The following is a 19,907-nucleotide window of genomic DNA, read 5'->3' as shown; positions in this document are numbered from 1 at the left end:
CTGGAGGTTGAACTTTCTTATTGGTCGCCAGAAAAGCGAAAGCTCGCCAAAATCTGGGATGCGGATGCAGGTGTGATATTTCAAGAGCTGAGAGGAAACCAAATGTTTTGATGAAGACTATTTAATTAAGTAGCAATGGAAAAATCTGAGTTAAAATGTAGTTTTCTGTTTAAGTTATATTCTCTCGATCACCTTCAAAAGAAAAATTCTTCTTCGCAAAAGTTTGACTGCATTTCTAACCCAAAAACATCTTTACGAAAATAAACAAACGAGCAGAAAAAGGGAAAGAAAAAATCGGCCTTTGTTTTGCTACACACTCACGTTTTTATCGGACGACAACTTGATTATTTTTTAATCTTTTCTCATCCGGTAAACCCCGCTCTGTTTGAGGAAATTGTTTGGTTGCTCTGCGGTAAACGGGCCAATCATGCTTGCAGGAATAAACTCTTTACTTCTATAATTTTTATGTAACTTTGAACACTGCTTCATCCGTTTTTAAAGAAGATATCACCATCTCTATTCTGTTACAGAATTATTCAGGTGAGTAACATTATGTTTCTCTTTAAAATCTAACATCAAAAGCTTTCAGCCTTGATTAGAAGTACAGACGGAACTCTGACCCTGAATTCTGATCAACGAGTAGCCTTGAGCTTTAATCGTTTTTTCGCCATTTGCCGAGATACTCGGTCATAGATAGTCTTGCCAGATTTTTGAACTGTTCAACCGGTACACCGGAGTGCCTCCCCCCGTCGCGAGTATTCAAAGGGATACAGTCCCCTGGCTGATTTTTTATTTTAGAGGGTGGTTCTCGATGCTATGAATAAATAGTAACTAATTATGAGCCTAAATTAGGGGTAATAATAAAGGACACAAACAGATAAATGTAAACAATTTATTTCTTACATGTAAATATTTTTAAGTTTCTTTAGTCAGAAGAAACAGTATAAATGGGGAAAAGACTTTTAATAATATTTAGGTTTTAATCTTGTTGTAAAAATCCTCCTAAGTCAATACGATATTAATTTTACTTGTCAGTGTTTCAAATGACAAAGGTATTATCCTGAATAATCCTTCTCAGTTCATTATTTTTAGACTTTTTTGGTGGTCTGTAATCAAGTTATTCTTTTTCCGGGACGTGAAGTAAACCGGCCGGGACACCGGGATTTTGTCTGAAAACCGGGACTGTCACGGGCAAACCGGGACGTCTGGCAAGCCTAGCTCATAGATAAAGTTACCATTTATTTTTTTCTCAAAACGAGACATAACTGCTTCTGTTTTAAATCTTTAGGTAACATTTTTGTTATTTTTTTAAAAAAAGTTTGTGCTTATCACAGTCAAAAGCAAAAATCATCTCTTAAAAATGCAGAATAGATGTAATATGACATTCTTAACTAAATTGCTTGTATATTGTCGCTGATTTGCAGTAAGGAATAAATTAATCAGACTGGATTTCATGTAAATATTTACGTACGTTTATAGTTGACATTACTTTAAGAACTGCGATTTGCAACTATGATTTTTCGCTAGCGCACAAATTTTTCTAAAAAAAAAAAAAAGGAAAATCCTCTTTTATTGACTTTTAGTACGGGGGGCAACATTCAGGGGGCAGGGAAAGCTCTATGGCGAGTTCTACGCCATTAGAATTCTTTTTAAAAGGGGTTAATTTGACTGGATTTTTTATTTCATTTTGGGGGGTCTCGTTCTGGACGGAGGCGGGGGGGGGGGCGATATATCGTCCTTAGGGAGGGGATGGGCACCCCGTAACATTTATTAATACATATGCGAAAGCTTGCATGATTCTGTTTGTTGCAATGAAAATGTTTAAAGAAATCCATCCAACGACTTTCGGTTGGAACAGTCCCTGTATCCCATTCTGTAAAATCAGAAAGCCTGACATTTCAGCGTCCCACAGCTATGTTCGGGGACAACGGGACAGGAGACGTATGATAACTAGGATGCTTCAAAAAAAAAAAAAAAAAACTTTTTTTGAATTTCTTTGATCTTACCTTGCAGTCTTTTTACACTTTTCAAAAATACGACGTAAGCAAATTTTCAGTTCAATAGAATAGAGGACATATAGAATAGAAACAATACGATCGAATTCTGTTGAAAATCAGCAATTTGGATAAATGGAGAACAGTGTTTTATGCAGTGTTGCCAGATGGCCAGATCCAGATTTCCCCAATTCCTTTCCAACTTTTCCCCAAAAAGCGATGTTTTCTATCAAAATTCACCAAATTCAAAAATTATTTTTCCACTAATATTTTCATAAAATGAATCGACTTCCTCTGATATTTTTGTCTCTTGAAAAAATTTTTTTGCCCCCAAATAGCCAAATTTTCTTATGAAATTCCCCAATTTTTTTTCTTCCCATTTTCGATTTTTTTTTTTTTTTTTTTTTTTGTCTTCTTTATCTTTTAGTCCAGGATCTGAAGAGAGTTGAGCATGCATGGAAAAGCTGACGCAATATTATTTCTGATTATTGTTACAGGCACGATGGTGATTATGAAACCACATGTCGTCGCCCCCTGGGTGGTCGACAACCCCGGGGTAGGGGGGAAAGCAGTGGGGGAACCGTTTTCTAAAACGCTCATAACTCGCGAACTATTTGAGATAAAGCACTGAAAAAAGTGGCAATCGACGCAACAAAACAAGTGCTTCATAAAAGTTAAATATAATTATGGACCTATTTTTATTGGTTTCCCTGAGTAAAATTCAATTTTTCGCAAACAAGCAAAATTTTTGAATAAAATGCGCAAAACAAACTTTTTTTGACCAAATTAAATTCCAAATCAAAATTGTTTGATTTTTTTCAAATAATGTCCAAAATATCATTATTCAGGGCCGTGGTAGCCTGATCGGTAAGGCATTGGACTCGGGGCCGGAGGGCCTCGGGTTCGATCCTTGCTGGTCGAAGACCCACCGTCGTCATTAAAGGGGACTGGGCAACGTTAAATATGCTCGTGGTCTCAATGTCCTCCAAGTGAAATGATACCTCTGGGGGTGCTAGTACCAGGTAGCTATTAGCTCTTGGACTAGTTCTAAATTCTCATTAACTGCTCGATCCGGTGATGGTGCTGCCATCTATCGGTATATAAAAACAATGGAGGCAAGGCACTTAGTATGCAGTCCTCGACATAAATGCAGTTGAAGTGAGTTGTGACTCTTGAATAGAGAATAGAGAAAATATCATTGTTCAGTTTGTTAAAATCATTTAAGTACTGTTAACACGTTGAAAAACAAAATGACAGTAGCAAGCTCGAACACGATTTGCATTATAGTTCAGGATCTGAAGGGGTATTTTGAGCATGCATGGAAGACTTGACGCAAAATTATTTCTGATCAATGTCACAGGCACTATAGTGAATATGAAACCACATGTCTTGGCCCCCCCCCCCTGGATGGTCGACAACCCTGTGGGAGGGGGGAAAGCAGTGGGGTGAGCCGTGTGCTAAAACACTCATAACTCGCGAACTATTTGAAATAAAACACTGAAAAAAGTGGCAAAAGATGCAACAGAACAAATGCTTGAAAAACCTAAATATGTTTATGGTCTTATCTTCGTTGGTTTTTAATTAAAATTCCTTTTTTAACAGCCATGCAAAAATTTTGAATAAAATACAAAAAGCTTTTCTTTTCAAAGATAAGTTCTTTTTTAAAATTATTTAACCGTTTAGGGAATCAATAAAACCTGAAATTTCATTATTCAGTTTGTTTAAAACTACTTAATTATTTCCAACGCGAGCGTTAAAAAGCGAAATAGAAAATGCAAGTATTTGCCTAAGTTAGCGCATTGAATAAAACGACAGTATGCTAAGGAGAAAATATAGCTTTATTATCCTTATGACGAACTATTCATTCTTCAGTTTACAAACTTATTCTAATTGCAAAGTATTTAACTATGGCTTTAATTTTGTTATATACTGCTTTAAATTTGAGAGGAACTAGGGAACCAGGCCCAGAGTAATTTCAGTTCAAATATAATTTTAATTTATTTCTATTAATTTGTGTTTCCAATTTGCACAAAAGAATATTGCGGGTATTGTTTTGCGGATATTGCTTTTTATAATTTACTCAACAAAGAACAATGGTACAAGAAATAATATGTACTAAATAAATATAAAAAATGAGAAGCTTGAGCTTTTATGAAAACGAATATAAATATAAAATTATACACTAGAGTTCTAAGAAAACTAATTAAATAAAATTAGTAAAATAATGCGTATTAAAAAATAATTGTAGAATATCAATATGCATACATAAAGCATTAATATATCAGAAATTCTGAAAGCTGGATCATACTCTTTTTTGTTGACTTGTAATTGTTCTATTGAATCGTTCTCTTCCGAGTATTTTGTAGTTTATGGGTTTTTGCTTTAGTCTTAAAAGCACAGTATTTACAGAAAGATGAATTATTAATAAAACAATTACAAGATTATTTACAGCTTTTGCCTGCGCAGGGTGGAATTAAACTATCTGGTAACACTGGCTGCATCATAAGGTGTGGGGCTTTATTGATTTATTTTCATTCAAGTGAAACCCAAACTTGGTTACATCTAAAGGCACTGCTAAGGTACAGGGGTATTCAATAGTAGAGTATTGAACAATACTTCTTAGCACATGTTGGAAAGAATTGCAGGAGCATGGTAAAGAGCTGATATTTATTTCTGATGGAAATGACAAGAAATTACTGTAATGTACTTTCCGGAACTTCTGGTTTTCAAGTTATGAAAACGACAGTGAGATGTACCGATCGTGTTTAAGGTTCACTCGTGTAGTTTGACAATTGAAGAGAAAATTTTATTATTTTTTATTTGGAGACCTGCAAAATCTTTGCTACATTTGAAAGTATTGTTTGGGACATTATGGACCAGAGTCATTCATTCCATCGTTAACTTGAACTTTGTTCTTAAAATAGGGTGCTTCTTCCAGAGTTTTGCTGCAAGAAGTATCATTTTCAATTACATTCACGAAATCGGACCTCGCGCTTTGCTTCAGTGAACCATTCTCATGAACCTAACCTAGCATTGGGCTTATTGTATGGGAATGATTTTTAGATGTACTAACATCCCTTTTGAGCTAACGTTTCCCAGGTTAAATGTTTTTTTGGTTTTCTTTTGCTGTTTTGCAGTCGCTATTGAAGACATTGCTATTGCAGGACTTCTCTGGATAAGAGACTATTCACATTTTCTTTAACGTTCCACTGAAATTTTGATGTTGCTTATGTGGCAATAGCCTCGCTCACTATGTTTCATAACTCAGGTGTAAAATCTGCAAAAGGGTTATCCTGAACATTTATCCTTTCCGTAATTACTTCGTACTTGCGAACTTGCATGTTTTAATTTTTAAAAAAGTCCCATTGTGACCCATACTAAGCAGCTATAATGCGTTAAAGGTTAAGTAATTAAGTAATTACTTAACTGGGACATTGTTTTGATAATATTACGAAATAAAACCGCCAAAACAGGAGAGTCACAAAATTTACTTTGGTTTATGTCGAGTCTTCAAGGTACATTCCACAAACTTGTTTTTTTTTTCCTTTTGTGAATTACCTCAAATGCTTTTTGAGCTTGCTTTTATTTCGCTTTTCAACGCTTTGATAATATTTAAGTAATTTTAAACAAACTGGATAATGATATTTCAGATTTTATTGGTTCCTTAAACAGTTAAATAATTTTGATAATATGAAAAAAAAAAAAAAAAATGCGTATTTTATTCAAAATTTTTGCTTGTTTGCGAAAAATAGAATTTTACTCAGAAATTAACAAAGATATGATCATAGTCATATTTAGCTTTTATGAAGCCCTTGTTTTGTTGCGTCGATTGCCACTTTTTTCAGTGTTTTGTTTCAAATAGTTCGCGAGTTATGAGTGTTTTAGCAAAAGGCTCCCCCCATTGCCTTCCCCCCTCCCCCGGGGTTGTCGACCATCCAGGGGGGCGAAGACATGTGGTTTCATAATCACTATAGTGCCTGTGACATTAATCAGAAATAATTTTGCATCAGGTCTTCCATGCATGCTCAACCCCCTTCAGATCCCGGTTTATTTATCTTTTTTAATCTTCACTAATAATAAAGCTTAAAGTCTCTCTGTCCGGATCTCTCTCTCTCTCTCTCTGTCAGGATCTCTGTCTATCAGGACCTAAGGACCTAGACCGTTCGACAGATTTTCATGAAATTTGGCAAAGAATTAGTTTGTAGCATGGGGATGTGCACCTTTAAGCGATTTTTCAAAAATTCGATTTTGTTCTTTTTCTGTTCCAATTTTAAAAACATTTTCCCGAGCAAAATTATCATAAGATGAATGACAAAATTACCAAGGTGTCATAATGTGGAACCGTAACGTGGGCAAGCCAATTGGCAAGAAATTCATCATGCATTATTTGTAAATATACAGGGGAACCAAAATAGCTTTTAATTTTCTACTACGGGCAAAGCCGTGCGAGTGCCACTAGTCATAAACACAAGCGCTTGACCGAGAGATAAGAAATAACCATTTTTTTTTTCTACTCGCATTTACTACTCTGCTTCTGTATGTACATTTAAACTATGATTTTTGTACATATATTCATCCAAGAACATTCTTCATCACTTATTTTTGCCTGTTTCACGTATCAACTAAGTTACTCACGCACTCACCACTTCCACTAACCAAGGGGTTAGTGGAAGTGGTTCTCTCCAGGGGGCGTAACGAGAAAAAGGCGGGAATGGGCAATATGCCAAAATTATTTCGAAAAAATAAAATAATTTTCAAATAAAATACTTTGTTAATTTTTTCACAGAAAAATTAGTAAGGGATAAAAATTAATAAAGTTATATAAATTTTTCAAATTATAGAATTATTTTTAAAAATAATTTAAAGTTACAGTCAAAGGGGGAAAAGCGCCAATATTATAGCTCAAAAAAAAAAAAAAAATATGGCTCATTTTCTGGGTCAGCGTAACAGTATGGTACTTCTATTGTTTGTACAGCAGTGGCGTATCTAGGAGGGATTTAGGACAGCTTTCCGCCCCAGATGGTCCCTCTTTGTAGGGAAAGAGATTGCATTTTAGTTTTTGATTTTTCGAATAAAAGTCTGTAATCTATTAAAGTTTTAAATGTTAAAAAAAATTCCTCCCATAAAAATTACGAAAGATCGTCTGAAACCGCCCCTTCCTAATTAACATCCCTCCCCCCCTCCTCCCCTCCGCCCTAAATGACTGTTTTGAATTTCCTCCTACCAAAATTTAAGCTCTTGGCGCCCCTGGGTATGAACGAAAATTGAAAACTTTCTTGTCTATATTTAATGCGTTTATATTTGAAAAATGTTTTCATAATCGCAAGAATTATACATGACGAATCTCCAGCGGCGAGTCTAAATCTTGTAGCATAGCAATTAAGTTCGATCGATTCATCTGACATTAATTCCATATTTTTCTTTCAGTCAACTCAACTCGAGTCGATAAGCAGTGCGGAGAAAAATTCCTGCCCTTAGAAAATGGAAGCACTGAGCATTTTCTTAGCCACTACCAAAGACGTCTCCTATATACTGCTTAGTCATCCTTTCTATTCTATAGTGGGAACCCTATTTTTAACTGTAGGTTTATTGACATTTTACTGTAGATTGACCCTTGGAGTGTGTAACAGTGATCAAGACATGACCGGAAAAACTGTACTGATTACAGGAGCATCAGATGGTAAGAAATTATTTCTTTCATAGTTATTTCTTCATGAACATTTGGTTTCCAAATTAAGATGAAGCAAGGACTTTCAATTTATTCTGTTAAAACCACATTACTTCTTTAATAAAAATGTAACTTCATTGTTAGTTTCTTTTAATATCCAATTTGTATTATATACGAGTTTCTTTCTTCTACCTAGTTTGTTGAAATAGTGCTCCGAAAATTTTGTTGAGTGACTCTGTAGTTCTTTTCTGTGGGCGTGACATTTTTAAGAAAAGGCTTATTTGCTTCATTAAAAAAAAAAAAAAAACTTAACAGGGGGGGGGGGACACACGAAAGTTTTGAGTTAATTTGAATATTCAGCAAATGTTGAATATAGTTGGTATCAAAAGTTCATCTTTTTCTGTAGTTGAAAAAGCTCTCTCGAAGAAGCAAATACCAGAGTAGAAACATTGGGCACTATATAATCCTCTTATATATAATAGTCAATGATCGTATAATGCTCCTGACGTCATCAACATTGAAACTCGCTCCACGGCATGATAATTCGATAATATGTTTTGGTGATGTTTAAAAGACAGGGAAAGGCTTTATTGTGACAAGGCTGAACTGGATCCGGTCACTTAACTGTTCTACTGGTAAGACTGTCATTTCAGGGGAATGAAGAAACGAAAAAGTGGTCAACATTGAACGCTATCTCCTGGAATTTAGGGTTAATCCACTAGAGCTAGGGTTACAATTTCAACTATCAAAATATCATCAAACAGGCAATTGCTTCGTTCAAATGTAGAAGCAATTTTCACTCGCCATATCTTGACGGGCAATTTTCTAGTTTTAGGAATATTGACCAACGAATGGATGCTCAGGTACATTTGACCCAAAATCAGGACTGTTTTCAAATAAACAGCACTTGAAGGTAATATTATTACCCCAACAAGTCGATAGAATATCGTATTCGTGTTTGGTATAAAACGAATTCTTATTCAGTATATTTTAGTCTCCTAAAAGCTTTTTGTGTCGCTGCTTTCAGGCTAGGAAAAAAAAAAAGTCCAGCATCGAGTTTCTGACTTTAATTTGAATGTTGATGTCTTTGGATTCAAATTATGTTCTTCGCAATCACAACTTGCGATTGAACCCTACTCGTTGGGTTTCTTGTTTCTACAAATGGAACGGAATGGAAATAGAGAAGAAGTTCGTAATTGTCGTATCATGACTGGTGATTTTGTAGGTAATATCCGTAAAAAAAAATATGGTAAGTAGGAAGCGGTAATAAAGGTCTGCTTATCATGGCCAATTTGCACCAGTACATTTAACATAAAGATTACGAGTACGGTGTGTACCGTTTTAGTACTTTATTTCCTATCGATCTTAAAGGTGGAAAGGAGATTATTGATCTGGAAACTTTGTATTTAGATAAAGTTTTGCTACTTGTACTGGAAAAAAAATCGTAATTTAGAAAAAAAAAAAACCCCTCATTTTTTTATTGTGAGATCTGCAATTTGCCTGACACACACACACGCACACACACACAAAACGCTGAGAGAAGAGAAAAAAGAAGAGCTTTTCTCATTTCTGAAATATTAAAAAAAGACGGTGGTTAAAAAGTTTTAATCTATCTATCTATACATATAATAAACTAGTATGTTGTGGCTATGACGAAACTTTCTTCTATATTTTTCTTTTTTTTTTCTGATCCCTCCCCATGCTTGACGAGGAAGCAATATTTCCAACAAAAACGAAATTACACATGCAAAAACTTGACGACCATCCCAATGTCTGAATTATTGCAAAAGCAAAGCAAAGAGCGAAAATTGAAAGTTATTTTAAAAGCCTTGCTTGAATTAATTACAAATATTTTATTTGTTAACAAACATAAGATGGCAATAGTTAAAAATTTTAAATCATTGAGATAATATTTCCGATCATTTCCATAGAATTAAAATCACGAGAAATACGCAGACGACAATCTATTACGATTTATCTTTCTTATTGTTGCATTAATAAAACTATTTTTGTTCGCTAAAAAATAATGATAATAAAAATAAATCAGCATCTCTTGGCGCGATTGGCGCCAAAATTGAACCAAAGCCTGTTTACATATGGATTCACATATATTCCAAATTTCAACCAGAACGTAGCATTACGTCTTGAGATAGGGCACTCACAATGGAAGAAAAGAACGGGCGATTGCGCTACCCCCCTTTTTAGCTGTTGACACCAAAATAAAATCAGCTCTTATACCCACTAAGGGCTACTTGCCGATAAATTTTTCTTTCATTCCGTTCATTATTTCTTGAGATACAGCAGTCACAATTGACGACAAAAAACGTTCTATAGCTCAACCCCCGTTTGAGTTATTGACACCAAAATTGAATCAGCACCTGTTCCTGTTAATGGCAACATATGGACCAAATTTTGTTTGGTTCCGCCAGTTACTTCCTGAGGAATAGCAAGCACGCGTAACTCAAAAAACGTCCCATTGCTCCATCCCCCCTTGGAGGAATTCGCACCAAAAACCAATGGGCACAAGTTCACATAGGGGCACATATGTGTACCAAATTTCGTTCAATTTCATGCGGTAGTTTTTGCTGTAGAGCGGCCACAAAAAACTGGTCACACACAGACGTGACACACATACACACACACACACATACACACACACACACAGACAGACAGACAGTTTCCAAAAATAGTTGAAATGGACTCAGCACACCTCAAAACGTTCGAATCCGTCAAAATTCGAAATTCGAAAATTTGCACGAATCCAATACTTTCTTCTATATATTAGATATAGAAGAAAGTAAAAAGATGTTTGTGTGTGTGTGTGTGTGTGTGGCGTGTATCCCGGGAAAACGGTAAGGCCTAGAAAAATGAAATTTGGTATACAGGTGCAGTTTTTGCTGAAGTTGTGCACCTCGGGCTTCGATTTTTGATATTTTAATTAGAAAAAAAGTTATTTAATGTTTTACGTGATTTTTATCACTTTTTAGTATTTTTAACCTCACAGACCCCGAACCAATCGCGCCAGACAAATATTTTTTGTACTATATTCTCGGAAATTTAATTTTAAATATGATGAACAAAAAAATTTTGAAGATACAGCAATTTTTGTATTTTTTACGAATTTTTGAAAAAACCTTTATTATGCATTTTTTTGTGTTTAATTTTTTTCGAAACGCATCCCGTGAAAAATATAAGAACCCCTTTTCTACAATTTTACTATGTAGTAGCCAGAACATTTCGTACTCTACAGGAAAAAAAAGATTTCAAAAATATTTAAAAGTTTTTTTTTTTTACAATTTTTTAAAGACAGAACGAATAATGAGCTATCACTTCACCGAAGATCTGCTGTCCGCTGACCGCTTCGAATATGACGTAACGCACCCACGTGATCTAACTGCTTGCTTTTTTTCTTTTCTTCCTCTCGAAAGATTCATTTGCTTTTTTTTTCTTTACAGGTATTTCATTTGTCCCCCCCCCCCCCCCACTGATGTTTTGTTAAACATTCGATTTCAGTTAATCAGACGGACCACATCGAATCGTGTGGTCCCAGTCACTTTTTTTTTTTTTTGAATTTCAATAAAAACAATGATTTTTATTTTGCATGAATCCAGAGAAAGATAAATCGACAGATTGATGTACAGTGAGAGATAGACAGATCCGTTATTTAAAAAACAACAACGTTTGGGGAGGGGGCGCCGCTTCGATTTGAAAACATAATGCTTTCACATAAAAATGGACGCGATTTTTGTTATTTTACGACTTTTTGGCGTAAAATGGTGAATGACAAGTAAGCCAAACGGCCGCCGTATGTATATAAATAAAAAAAGATTGTTAATTACTGTCAGAGGTAGATACGCATAGATCGTATAGTTAGATAGATAAATAGATAGACAAAGGCAGAGGTCGATATAGTAGATGGACAGCAAGAAGGAGACATGCCCGTCATTTAAGGAACTTCAACGGGATGTCAATGCCCCTCCCCCCACTACCACCATGACTTTGAAAAAACAATACTTTCAAGTAAAAGTGGAAGTGTTTTTTGTTATTTTTCGACAAAATTTGCATGAAGAGCAGGCCGTTTGTGTCTCCCCTCCCCTCCTTTAAAAATATTCCAAACGACGGAACTGGAGATAGATCTAGAAAATATTTTATTTAAATTAATAATGATGTAGATATAGATTGGTTGATACCGCCACGAAACTTATTTAAGCAGCCGCCGAAGCTGCCGTAAAAAGGCAGATGATAATATTGATTTATAGAGAAAAACATTGAATAATACCGTCGCTAAATTGTCTAAGCAGCCGCCGAAGGCGGCAACCCTGGCGTGAAAAGGCGGACCAGCTGGTCGCCGAAGGCGGCTAGGGTAACATAAAGTTGCTGCAAGTGATTGAAAGAACACTAATTGCAACTTTCTTTCCACCAAGTATCAAATTATATTAAAAAAAAAAAAAAAAAAAACTTTTAAAAATTCGTGGATTAAGCTGGTTTTGATACAAAAGGCCAGATTTATGAATCAAAGAAAACAGCTCCGTTGGTGCAACTAATTAGTTCGAAAGCTGAGCTTAACTGATTTATTAACAGAGCCCCTACTCTTGTCTTTTCTCTGAACATTTTAGTGTCGAAAAAGTTCAGCATTATTAAACGATTCAAAATCATTTGTAAGCTATTTCTCCGCTGTTTTACCTCCCTTTTGTCTAGATACAGATGCAAGAATCAAGTTATCCAATTAAGGTTACTCCAATTGCGATTAATTGTTTTGCAAATTATTCTATTTCATCGACTACCACGCAGTACATGACAAGGTTGTGTGCTAAACCTCATAAAATTTTGGCATCCCTAAAGAAATCCTAATACAAGAAATGGGAATGGGATAAAATACTAGTGAGTTGCAGCCCATAGACGAAAATTTTGTGACACTTTCAAAGCTCTGTGTTAAGGCTAAAACACTTTGAAAATTTGTAAATATATTACACGAAATAATGTATTCATATTGATTTTGAAGTTTGGTCGTAATATTTTCTTTAGCATTAAAATTTTAATGTATTATGTGTGTACATGTTATTTCTTGTCATCCTGTATTCTTACCATCATGTTCTAACTGTTTTTGTACTTTATCTTTTTCTTCAGGGATCGGCAAAGAAACTGCACGTGATTTGGCCAGGAGGAATGCACGAGTCCTATTGGCTTGCAGAAATTTGGGCAAAGCCAATAAAGTCGCCCAGGAAATAATGGAAGACACGGGAAATCACAACCTCGTCCTGAAAGCACTGGATCTCAGCAGTTTCGATTCCGTGAGAAAATGTGCCAGAGACGTGCTCAGAACAGAGAAGGAGCTGCATGTTCTCATAAACAACGCCGGTATTATTTGTAAGTTATGTACTGGGGCCCGATTAAGATATTGGGGGACCCTAGATCAAACACTTTTTCAGGGTTGTCTGCTTCCTGTTGCTTCTAATCCTGCTTGGTACTCTTGGCTAGATTAGGTTGATGAGTCCAGAAGTCCTCAGAAAAGCGGTTTTGATCACCACTGTTTGATGGGCATCTTCTGAGGGCGGTAAATTCACTCTAAATCTATGCTATTTTTCTTAAAAACTAGATATAAAAACTTTTAGGAAAATGGATAAGGACGGCAGTTACAAGATTTGCACCTGCCTCGGAAAAATTGAGGATCTGGCACTGAGCTAAGTGTTCAAGTTTTAGCCAAACGAACAAACTTAATTACTCCCGTACATTTCCTTGCTATGATGGGGCAAGAAAGCTGTTCAAAATAAAACCCCACAATTTATTTGACCAACACTTTCTCTCAACACTGTTTTGCGAATATTATATAACTTCTATGACCCCATTAACCTAAACCCACAGAAAGTGTATGGGAGACCCTGGAGTTGTGGCGGTAAAAGTCCATCTCGTCATAAATTTTTTTGATACCAAATTTCTGTGCTTAGAACTAACCTGACATCATAATAAAAGCCAAACAGGGATCTTAAACAGAGCATTACGGCGCTACCAGGTAAGGTTTGCCCAACTATAGGCCGTGGCTTACGACTTTTTTAGCCTGATCAGTAACCCCTACCAGATACGTCATTTAGGGGAGTCGGGGCCCAGTAGCAGGGTTTTTTTCGGCAGCCTCGACGCAAATTGCAAAAAATGAAAATAGTCGAGAATGCAAATTATCACAAAGCAATTCCTAAAAATTAAAGGGTAAAATTTTAAATTATACTGCTTCACACATACCAGAGGACTACGAACTTAGCGCCTTGCCTTCATTCCTTTCTTAGCCTACTTTTTCGTAAGAAAAAAAAATAAGGCTTAAGAGTCCGAGTTTGAGCTCATAAGATTTTGAGTAACACCCATTTAAACTCGTGGAAAAACGCTCTTTTAAATGCAGAAATCATTCTTGAGACCATTTAATTAAGTAAGATGATTAGATCTCATGGTTTTCTGACATGAGTCTAAAATTACACCACGTGGGATATAGTTACAGAACTTGCTCAAAGTTATTGACTTTGGCGTTTTAGAGTAATTGACCTAAAACTTTGATTCTTTTTGTTTCAAATTCTCAACTTTGAGACAGCGTAACTGAAAAAGTTGATTAGTTGCATTGGGATTTTAACCTGGACCTTAAACTGCACCACTTGGACTATAACTACAGCTGTGTCCCAAAGTTGCTGACCCGTCGCGCAAAAAGTCATTGACCTCTAAACTTGGCCGTTTTTGAAAAATCTTCGACTTTGAGACGGTTTTACTACTAAAGCCACACGAAGCAAAATCTATTTTATATTTTTCTTAGTACTAGACTGTGGTGACTAGTTAATCATATACTTATTTCTGAGGGTTACTCACGGCTTTTGCATTTATCTGGGCTCAAACAAGGCAAAAAAGTAAACAAAGTAGCAGTTTCAATCGACCTTTGCTCTCAAAGCCATGAGTGAGCCATCAAAATATTTATGATAGCGTGTACTTAGTGCAAAGCAGTAAAAAGAAATTTAAAAGAATTGACTTGGTTCACTCATTACTTTTGAAGCAAAGCAATCATATATTTCTCTTTTTTTTTACGATCTTAAACTTTTACCTCCACTCGAGGACCCAACAAGTCAAATTAGAGAGGAAAGAAGCTTCAATTTTTCTTATCACAATACGAGTAAAATATTCTGAAAGTTTCAGGAAAATTGAAGATGTCAACTATCAGTCCCCCATTCACTTTATCCAGCTTAAAAAAAGAAATGACTCTTAATCCATTTTAAAAGTATCATAAAAATGAAAGATAGGCAAAAATAAATAAGAGAATAATATAAAGCTTAAAAAATTAAAATTGGAAAGTAGGGCTTTGAAATGGGGAAAATATGTGTATGTTTCTCCACGCCCCCCTTACTTCCCGAATAGTCCGATTCGAACACAACTTTTGGTTGCTAGAAAGATCACGGCAAGTGCACCTCATTCCCATACTTCACTTTTTTATTTGAACAATTTTCGTCAATTTTGAACAGTTCAAAAGAATTTAACACTGGCGCGTCGGGGAAATTTAAGTCAACTGTAAATTCCCCACTTAAAGAGACGAATTTTCTTCAAATAAACTTCGGTGGAAAAAGCTCTTTGTGAAGAACATCTATAGAAAAGATTTTTTATCAAATTATTTTAAGAATATATATTTTGAACAATTCAAAAAATTTTAATAGTAACACCTACAGGAGGACTTCTGAACTTTTCATCAAGACACCAAAAACACTGAAAATTATGTTTTCATACCAAATTATTGAAAAAAATGCAAATTCTAAATATGTTCTTAATTTTTGGCTTCAAGAAGTAGAAAAAAAATTATAAAAATCCAAATACCATCTTTCGCAGGCTTAATATTGACACAAGCCAGAGATAAAAACTACTGAATTAAAATTAAAATTTATTTTACCCAAAACCCAAAAGAGAGAGCTGCGAAAGATTTTTCTTTTTTGGACAAAATGTATTTATTTTTTAATTCTTCTTTTTTCTTTTTAAACGATTAAAGAATTCTTTTGTGGAAAAATATCAGCTGCTTTTACATTGTTTAAAGGTACTGCTCCTTTGCAGGTTTGTTCAATAATCTGTGACTTAATGTTTTTAATGCGCGATTTAGGTTGTTTTTTGTTGAAATTTACATTGAGTTTTGAACTTTTGCCCCCCCCCCCTAATGACAGCCTGCAGCAGATACTATTTTTGTGAGGAAAAAAAGCACTCGGTATGAAATAACGCCTGGTTCATCATTTACGTAGGTCAGGAGAAGAAACTGACTGCCCCCACCCCTCATTGGCTTTGAGAAATGAATGTTTTTTTTATAAATGTACGTGTGGTTTTTTAAGTTTTAGTGCTGCCATCTGTAGGAAATATATTTAATGATTTTCCATTTCTCATTCAATTAGATTGTTTGCGGTTAATTTGCTAATAATTGTTGCCCATCCCCCCAAGAGCAGGGGTGTACTCCCCCCAAATGCCACAAGACCCCCCAGAGCGAGAGTCCCCCCCAAATAAAGAGAAAAATCCCCCTCAACACACTCTTCCCCTAAAAGTTTCAATGGCGCAGTCTGCGCCATGACCACTCCCCTCCCCCAAATGGACACCCCCTCGTTGATGAATGTGTAAATGAAGCACGCAATGTCAATGTTATTCGCATAATGAATAAAATAACAGAAGGCGCAATCGTTTCGAAAATATTGAATGAGGGGTAATCAATAATGTCCTCCTTTTTTTCAAAAAATTTGACCTTCCCTTTTTATCACACTTCACTTTACCCATTTCATTCCCTTTCTAATTGTCACATGTCACGCTGTTTTTCATAAGCATATTGCTAAAAAAAAAGAAGTGATATCACTCTTCTTGCTACTTGCTACCCCCTCCTTCCCCCTTGTTACAAACTGACACAATTTCACGAACCCCCCCCCCCCCATCCCCTCAAAGAGCGAAGTCGTTTGTGATTGACACCCCTAATACCAGTGTACTGACTAGTATTGTAGGTGAAATGAAAAAAAATAAATGTCCGCAACAAAGTAGCAGTAATAGACAAGCATAAATTAGCAATCCAATGCAACTAAGTAACAGCTTTAGGATAAAGAGTAATTCGTGTTTGGAATTTATTGACATAACATACTTACAAAACAAATCCCTGATAAACAACTTACAAAACTTACAAAACTTTTAGCTGATAAAATATACTGACTTGCCAACCGGTGGGGGGGGGGGAGGATTTTGTATTGTATTTTTTATAATATAAAATGATTCAATACGAGTTATTGTGTTTTTTTTTCTGGAGTCAAACAGTCAAATTATTGTTCTGTGTGAAATATTTATTACTTAGGTAAAATTAATTTGTAAATATAATATTGTTTAATACATGTTTGTGTTTGTACTCCAAATTAAAGCGAATAAATAACACTGCGGACAGTGCCTTTGGAGCTCTTTAGTGTTGAATTTACTACTAACTCATGTTGAACTATAATCAAGAATTTCTTAATGTTTTGTGATTGACGTTTGTAATTTATGTTTTATAATTCACATTGTATGTTTTAACTTTACTTTATTTATTTATTTATTTATTTTTTGCTTACTGTTTGTTATGTATGTGTGTTTTTGTTAATAAATCTTATCTAAAATCTTTCAAAAAAAAAAAAAAAAAAAAATATCTTTTCATCCATAAGCTCACTTATGGGCCATTCCATGAAAAGGACAACCTTTTGTTCCGCACGTGACGGTTCACATATTTCATTAAAAAACAATAATTTTAGAGGGTAATGACGAAATTTTCTGCTTAAGAAATCACACATAATTTAGTAATTTGTTAAGAAGAAAACTTTTTAAAGAAATTTTTGTAATGAAATACATGTGGCGTCACGTGTGGGACAAAATGACCGTTTTCCGTGGAATGACCCTTGTGTGGTTTTAAAAAAGGGGTTCCTTGCAACCCCGAAACACGTGAATGCAGAAATCTGCAATTTTGTGCTATTGTACGTTGTTTTTCCATATTTTTACTAACATACTTATGTTTTTCAAAAACGGTTTTCAGGCCCGTCTTTTCGAATTATTTCCTGGTCAAAGTCTGTATCCTCAATTCAAATTGTATCGAAAAACAACAACAACCATGGCTACTTTATAAGTAAAAACATTAGTTTTCAAAGCCGGGGGAAGGGGCAACTGACCCTCTGACAACCCTAAATGACGGACCAAACTTTTTTTCTATTTGCCTCTCTTTCAGAATAATTGAACAACACGGATATCAATATCTTTCCTAACTCATGCCCTATCGGGTCAAAAAGACGCAAATGTATCCTTTAGAGGAAATTATCTTTTCCCCCTTTTGTTTTGACATTTCTACTGTGGACAATATCCGCATGATCGTTTTCTAATATAAATCAAAAATGAATGAGTTACTATCAAAAACACCTATAAAAAACACTAAACTTATCACAATAAATTTTTTATTAATGAATTATTAATTTCAATTGCAGCATCCGGGAAGCGGGAGACAACAGAGGACGGATGCGAGAAAGTGATGCAGACCAATCATTTGGGACATTTTCTCCTCACGCTGTTACTCTTAGGTAAATTTCATCTCATTGCTCAAACTGCAGCTGTAGGGGAAACTAGGGAGGTTTGACCCACTTTTTACAAAGGTATTCTTTGAAAAAAATGTTTCCATAAGAAAAATTCCCAGTTGACTTTTTTTGAACAGCAGCTTTTATATTGCTGTGTTCTATTTGAATTAAAAATATTTTTTTTAAATTTACCATTGTTCAAGCGTGTCCAAACTGTTTCAAACATCCCCACTTGAGAGAGGTTTGACCCACCATAAGTTAGGTTTGACCAACAGAGGTAAAAAATTATAAAAATTTTACTGAAATGTAAATATGTCTGATTTATTGCTATTATATGATACAAGCAACAATTACATCAAAAGAAAAACAATAAAATTTTTTTAATAACGTGACAATATTTCTACTCTCTGTTTCAACGCAAGTGTAATCTTCGTTTACTGTTTGCTTTTAAAAAATATTTTTAGACATTTTCTTACTCCTTTTCGTATCATGCATTTTTTCTATCTCAGCTTTGACAGGGGTGTCTGTCAAAATTCTAGATGTGATCCGTTTTGTACCTCCTTTGACTTTTCTAGGTCCTGCTTTGGCAAATGGGCGCAGCTGTTCAGGTGTTACGAGTTGTGAATTGGATTAATAAGGGCCTGCGTGGGTTGAATATCTTAATAAGTATATTAAGCAAAGTAGAAAAGCAAATTTCAGCTGTGTTTAGTTTGATCAGAATTATTCACAAAAAGGAAGTGTTTGAAATGACTATCATCTATATGTAAAATGAATTTAGTTACAATTTAAGAGCAATATTTATTTCATTTGAATTAAACAGTCTTACTTAAAAGAAATAAAATAAACTACATTGTTTTAAAACTGTACACCATCAACCGAAATTAAATGGGGAGGTTTCACCCGGGTCAAACCACCCGTAACTGACGTGGGTCAAACCTCCCTTAAGAGTCACTTTAGAAAATATTTAAAAAAGTATTAAAATAAATTGTGAATTTTAAAAGTAAGTATACAGGCTTTTAGCACATTAAACAAAGTATATAAAAAATGCAACTTACTTCTGTAAAAGTGAATGGCAAATCGCACGAGGAGATGAACTTGCAACGAAAAATATTACTTTTTTGCTTGAAAAAGCTATTACACTTGATTTCTTCTTAGTTGTAATTCAAATTGACTAAAAAAAGGAAACAGCTTTTGCTTTAACTTAATGCTGCCCTCCGGTGCTCATCAGTTACAAATGTGTTTAAATATTAAAATGACGGGGTGGGTCAAATCTGCCCAGTCTCCCCTACCTTATTATTAAAGTGAAGGAACGGTCACAAGCAGAAGAAATTTATACGAACGTAAGTTATCCGAACGAATTTATTCATAACTTCAAAAATACGGGCTAATATTTACCAAATTGTAATTGTTGTTGTCGGAAGTTGAAGGTCATAAATTTCAAGAATCGGAGTCAGTTATTTTCACTCAGAGTCTGCAACGCTGCCATTGCTGCAGAGTCAGAATTTAATTTTAAGATGAAAGAGTCTGAGTTGGAGTTGGATCATTTTCCTTCGACTCCGCAGCTTCTCCGAAGCAGCGGCTACTTCGTCATCGAATGTATATAGCTTTTGATAGTTGCGAAACTCGGTGGATCAAGTGTTAGATCCTTTTGATGACGTTTGGAAAAGGAATAGGGTTCAAATTTCC

The 19,907-nt window shown here is 35.0% G+C and overlaps 1 protein-coding gene across 1 annotated transcript in view; it reads left to right on the top strand.

Moving 5' to 3' along the window:
- Nucleotides 1-141: 141 nt before the first annotated feature.
- Nucleotides 142-19,907, top strand: part of LOC129229599 (retinol dehydrogenase 12-like) — a 504,643-nt gene continuing 484,877 nt past the window's right edge. The window contains exons 1-4 of the mRNA XM_054863939.1: nucleotides 142-540; nucleotides 7,422-7,674; nucleotides 12,790-13,029; nucleotides 18,135-18,227. Coding sequence (XP_054719914.1) covers nucleotides 7,476-7,674; nucleotides 12,790-13,029; nucleotides 18,135-18,227 — 532 coding nt within the window. The 5' untranslated portion in view covers nucleotides 142-540; nucleotides 7,422-7,475. The remainder of the gene's footprint in view (nucleotides 541-7,421; nucleotides 7,675-12,789; nucleotides 13,030-18,134; nucleotides 18,228-19,907) is intronic.

This window comes from Uloborus diversus, chromosome 1 (assembly GCF_026930045.1).
Source record: "Uloborus diversus isolate 005 chromosome 1, Udiv.v.3.1, whole genome shotgun sequence".
In the NCBI taxonomy this organism is placed as follows: domain Eukaryota; kingdom Metazoa; phylum Arthropoda; class Arachnida; order Araneae; family Uloboridae; genus Uloborus; species Uloborus diversus.
This window is presented reverse-complemented; position numbering and strand designations above follow the sequence as displayed.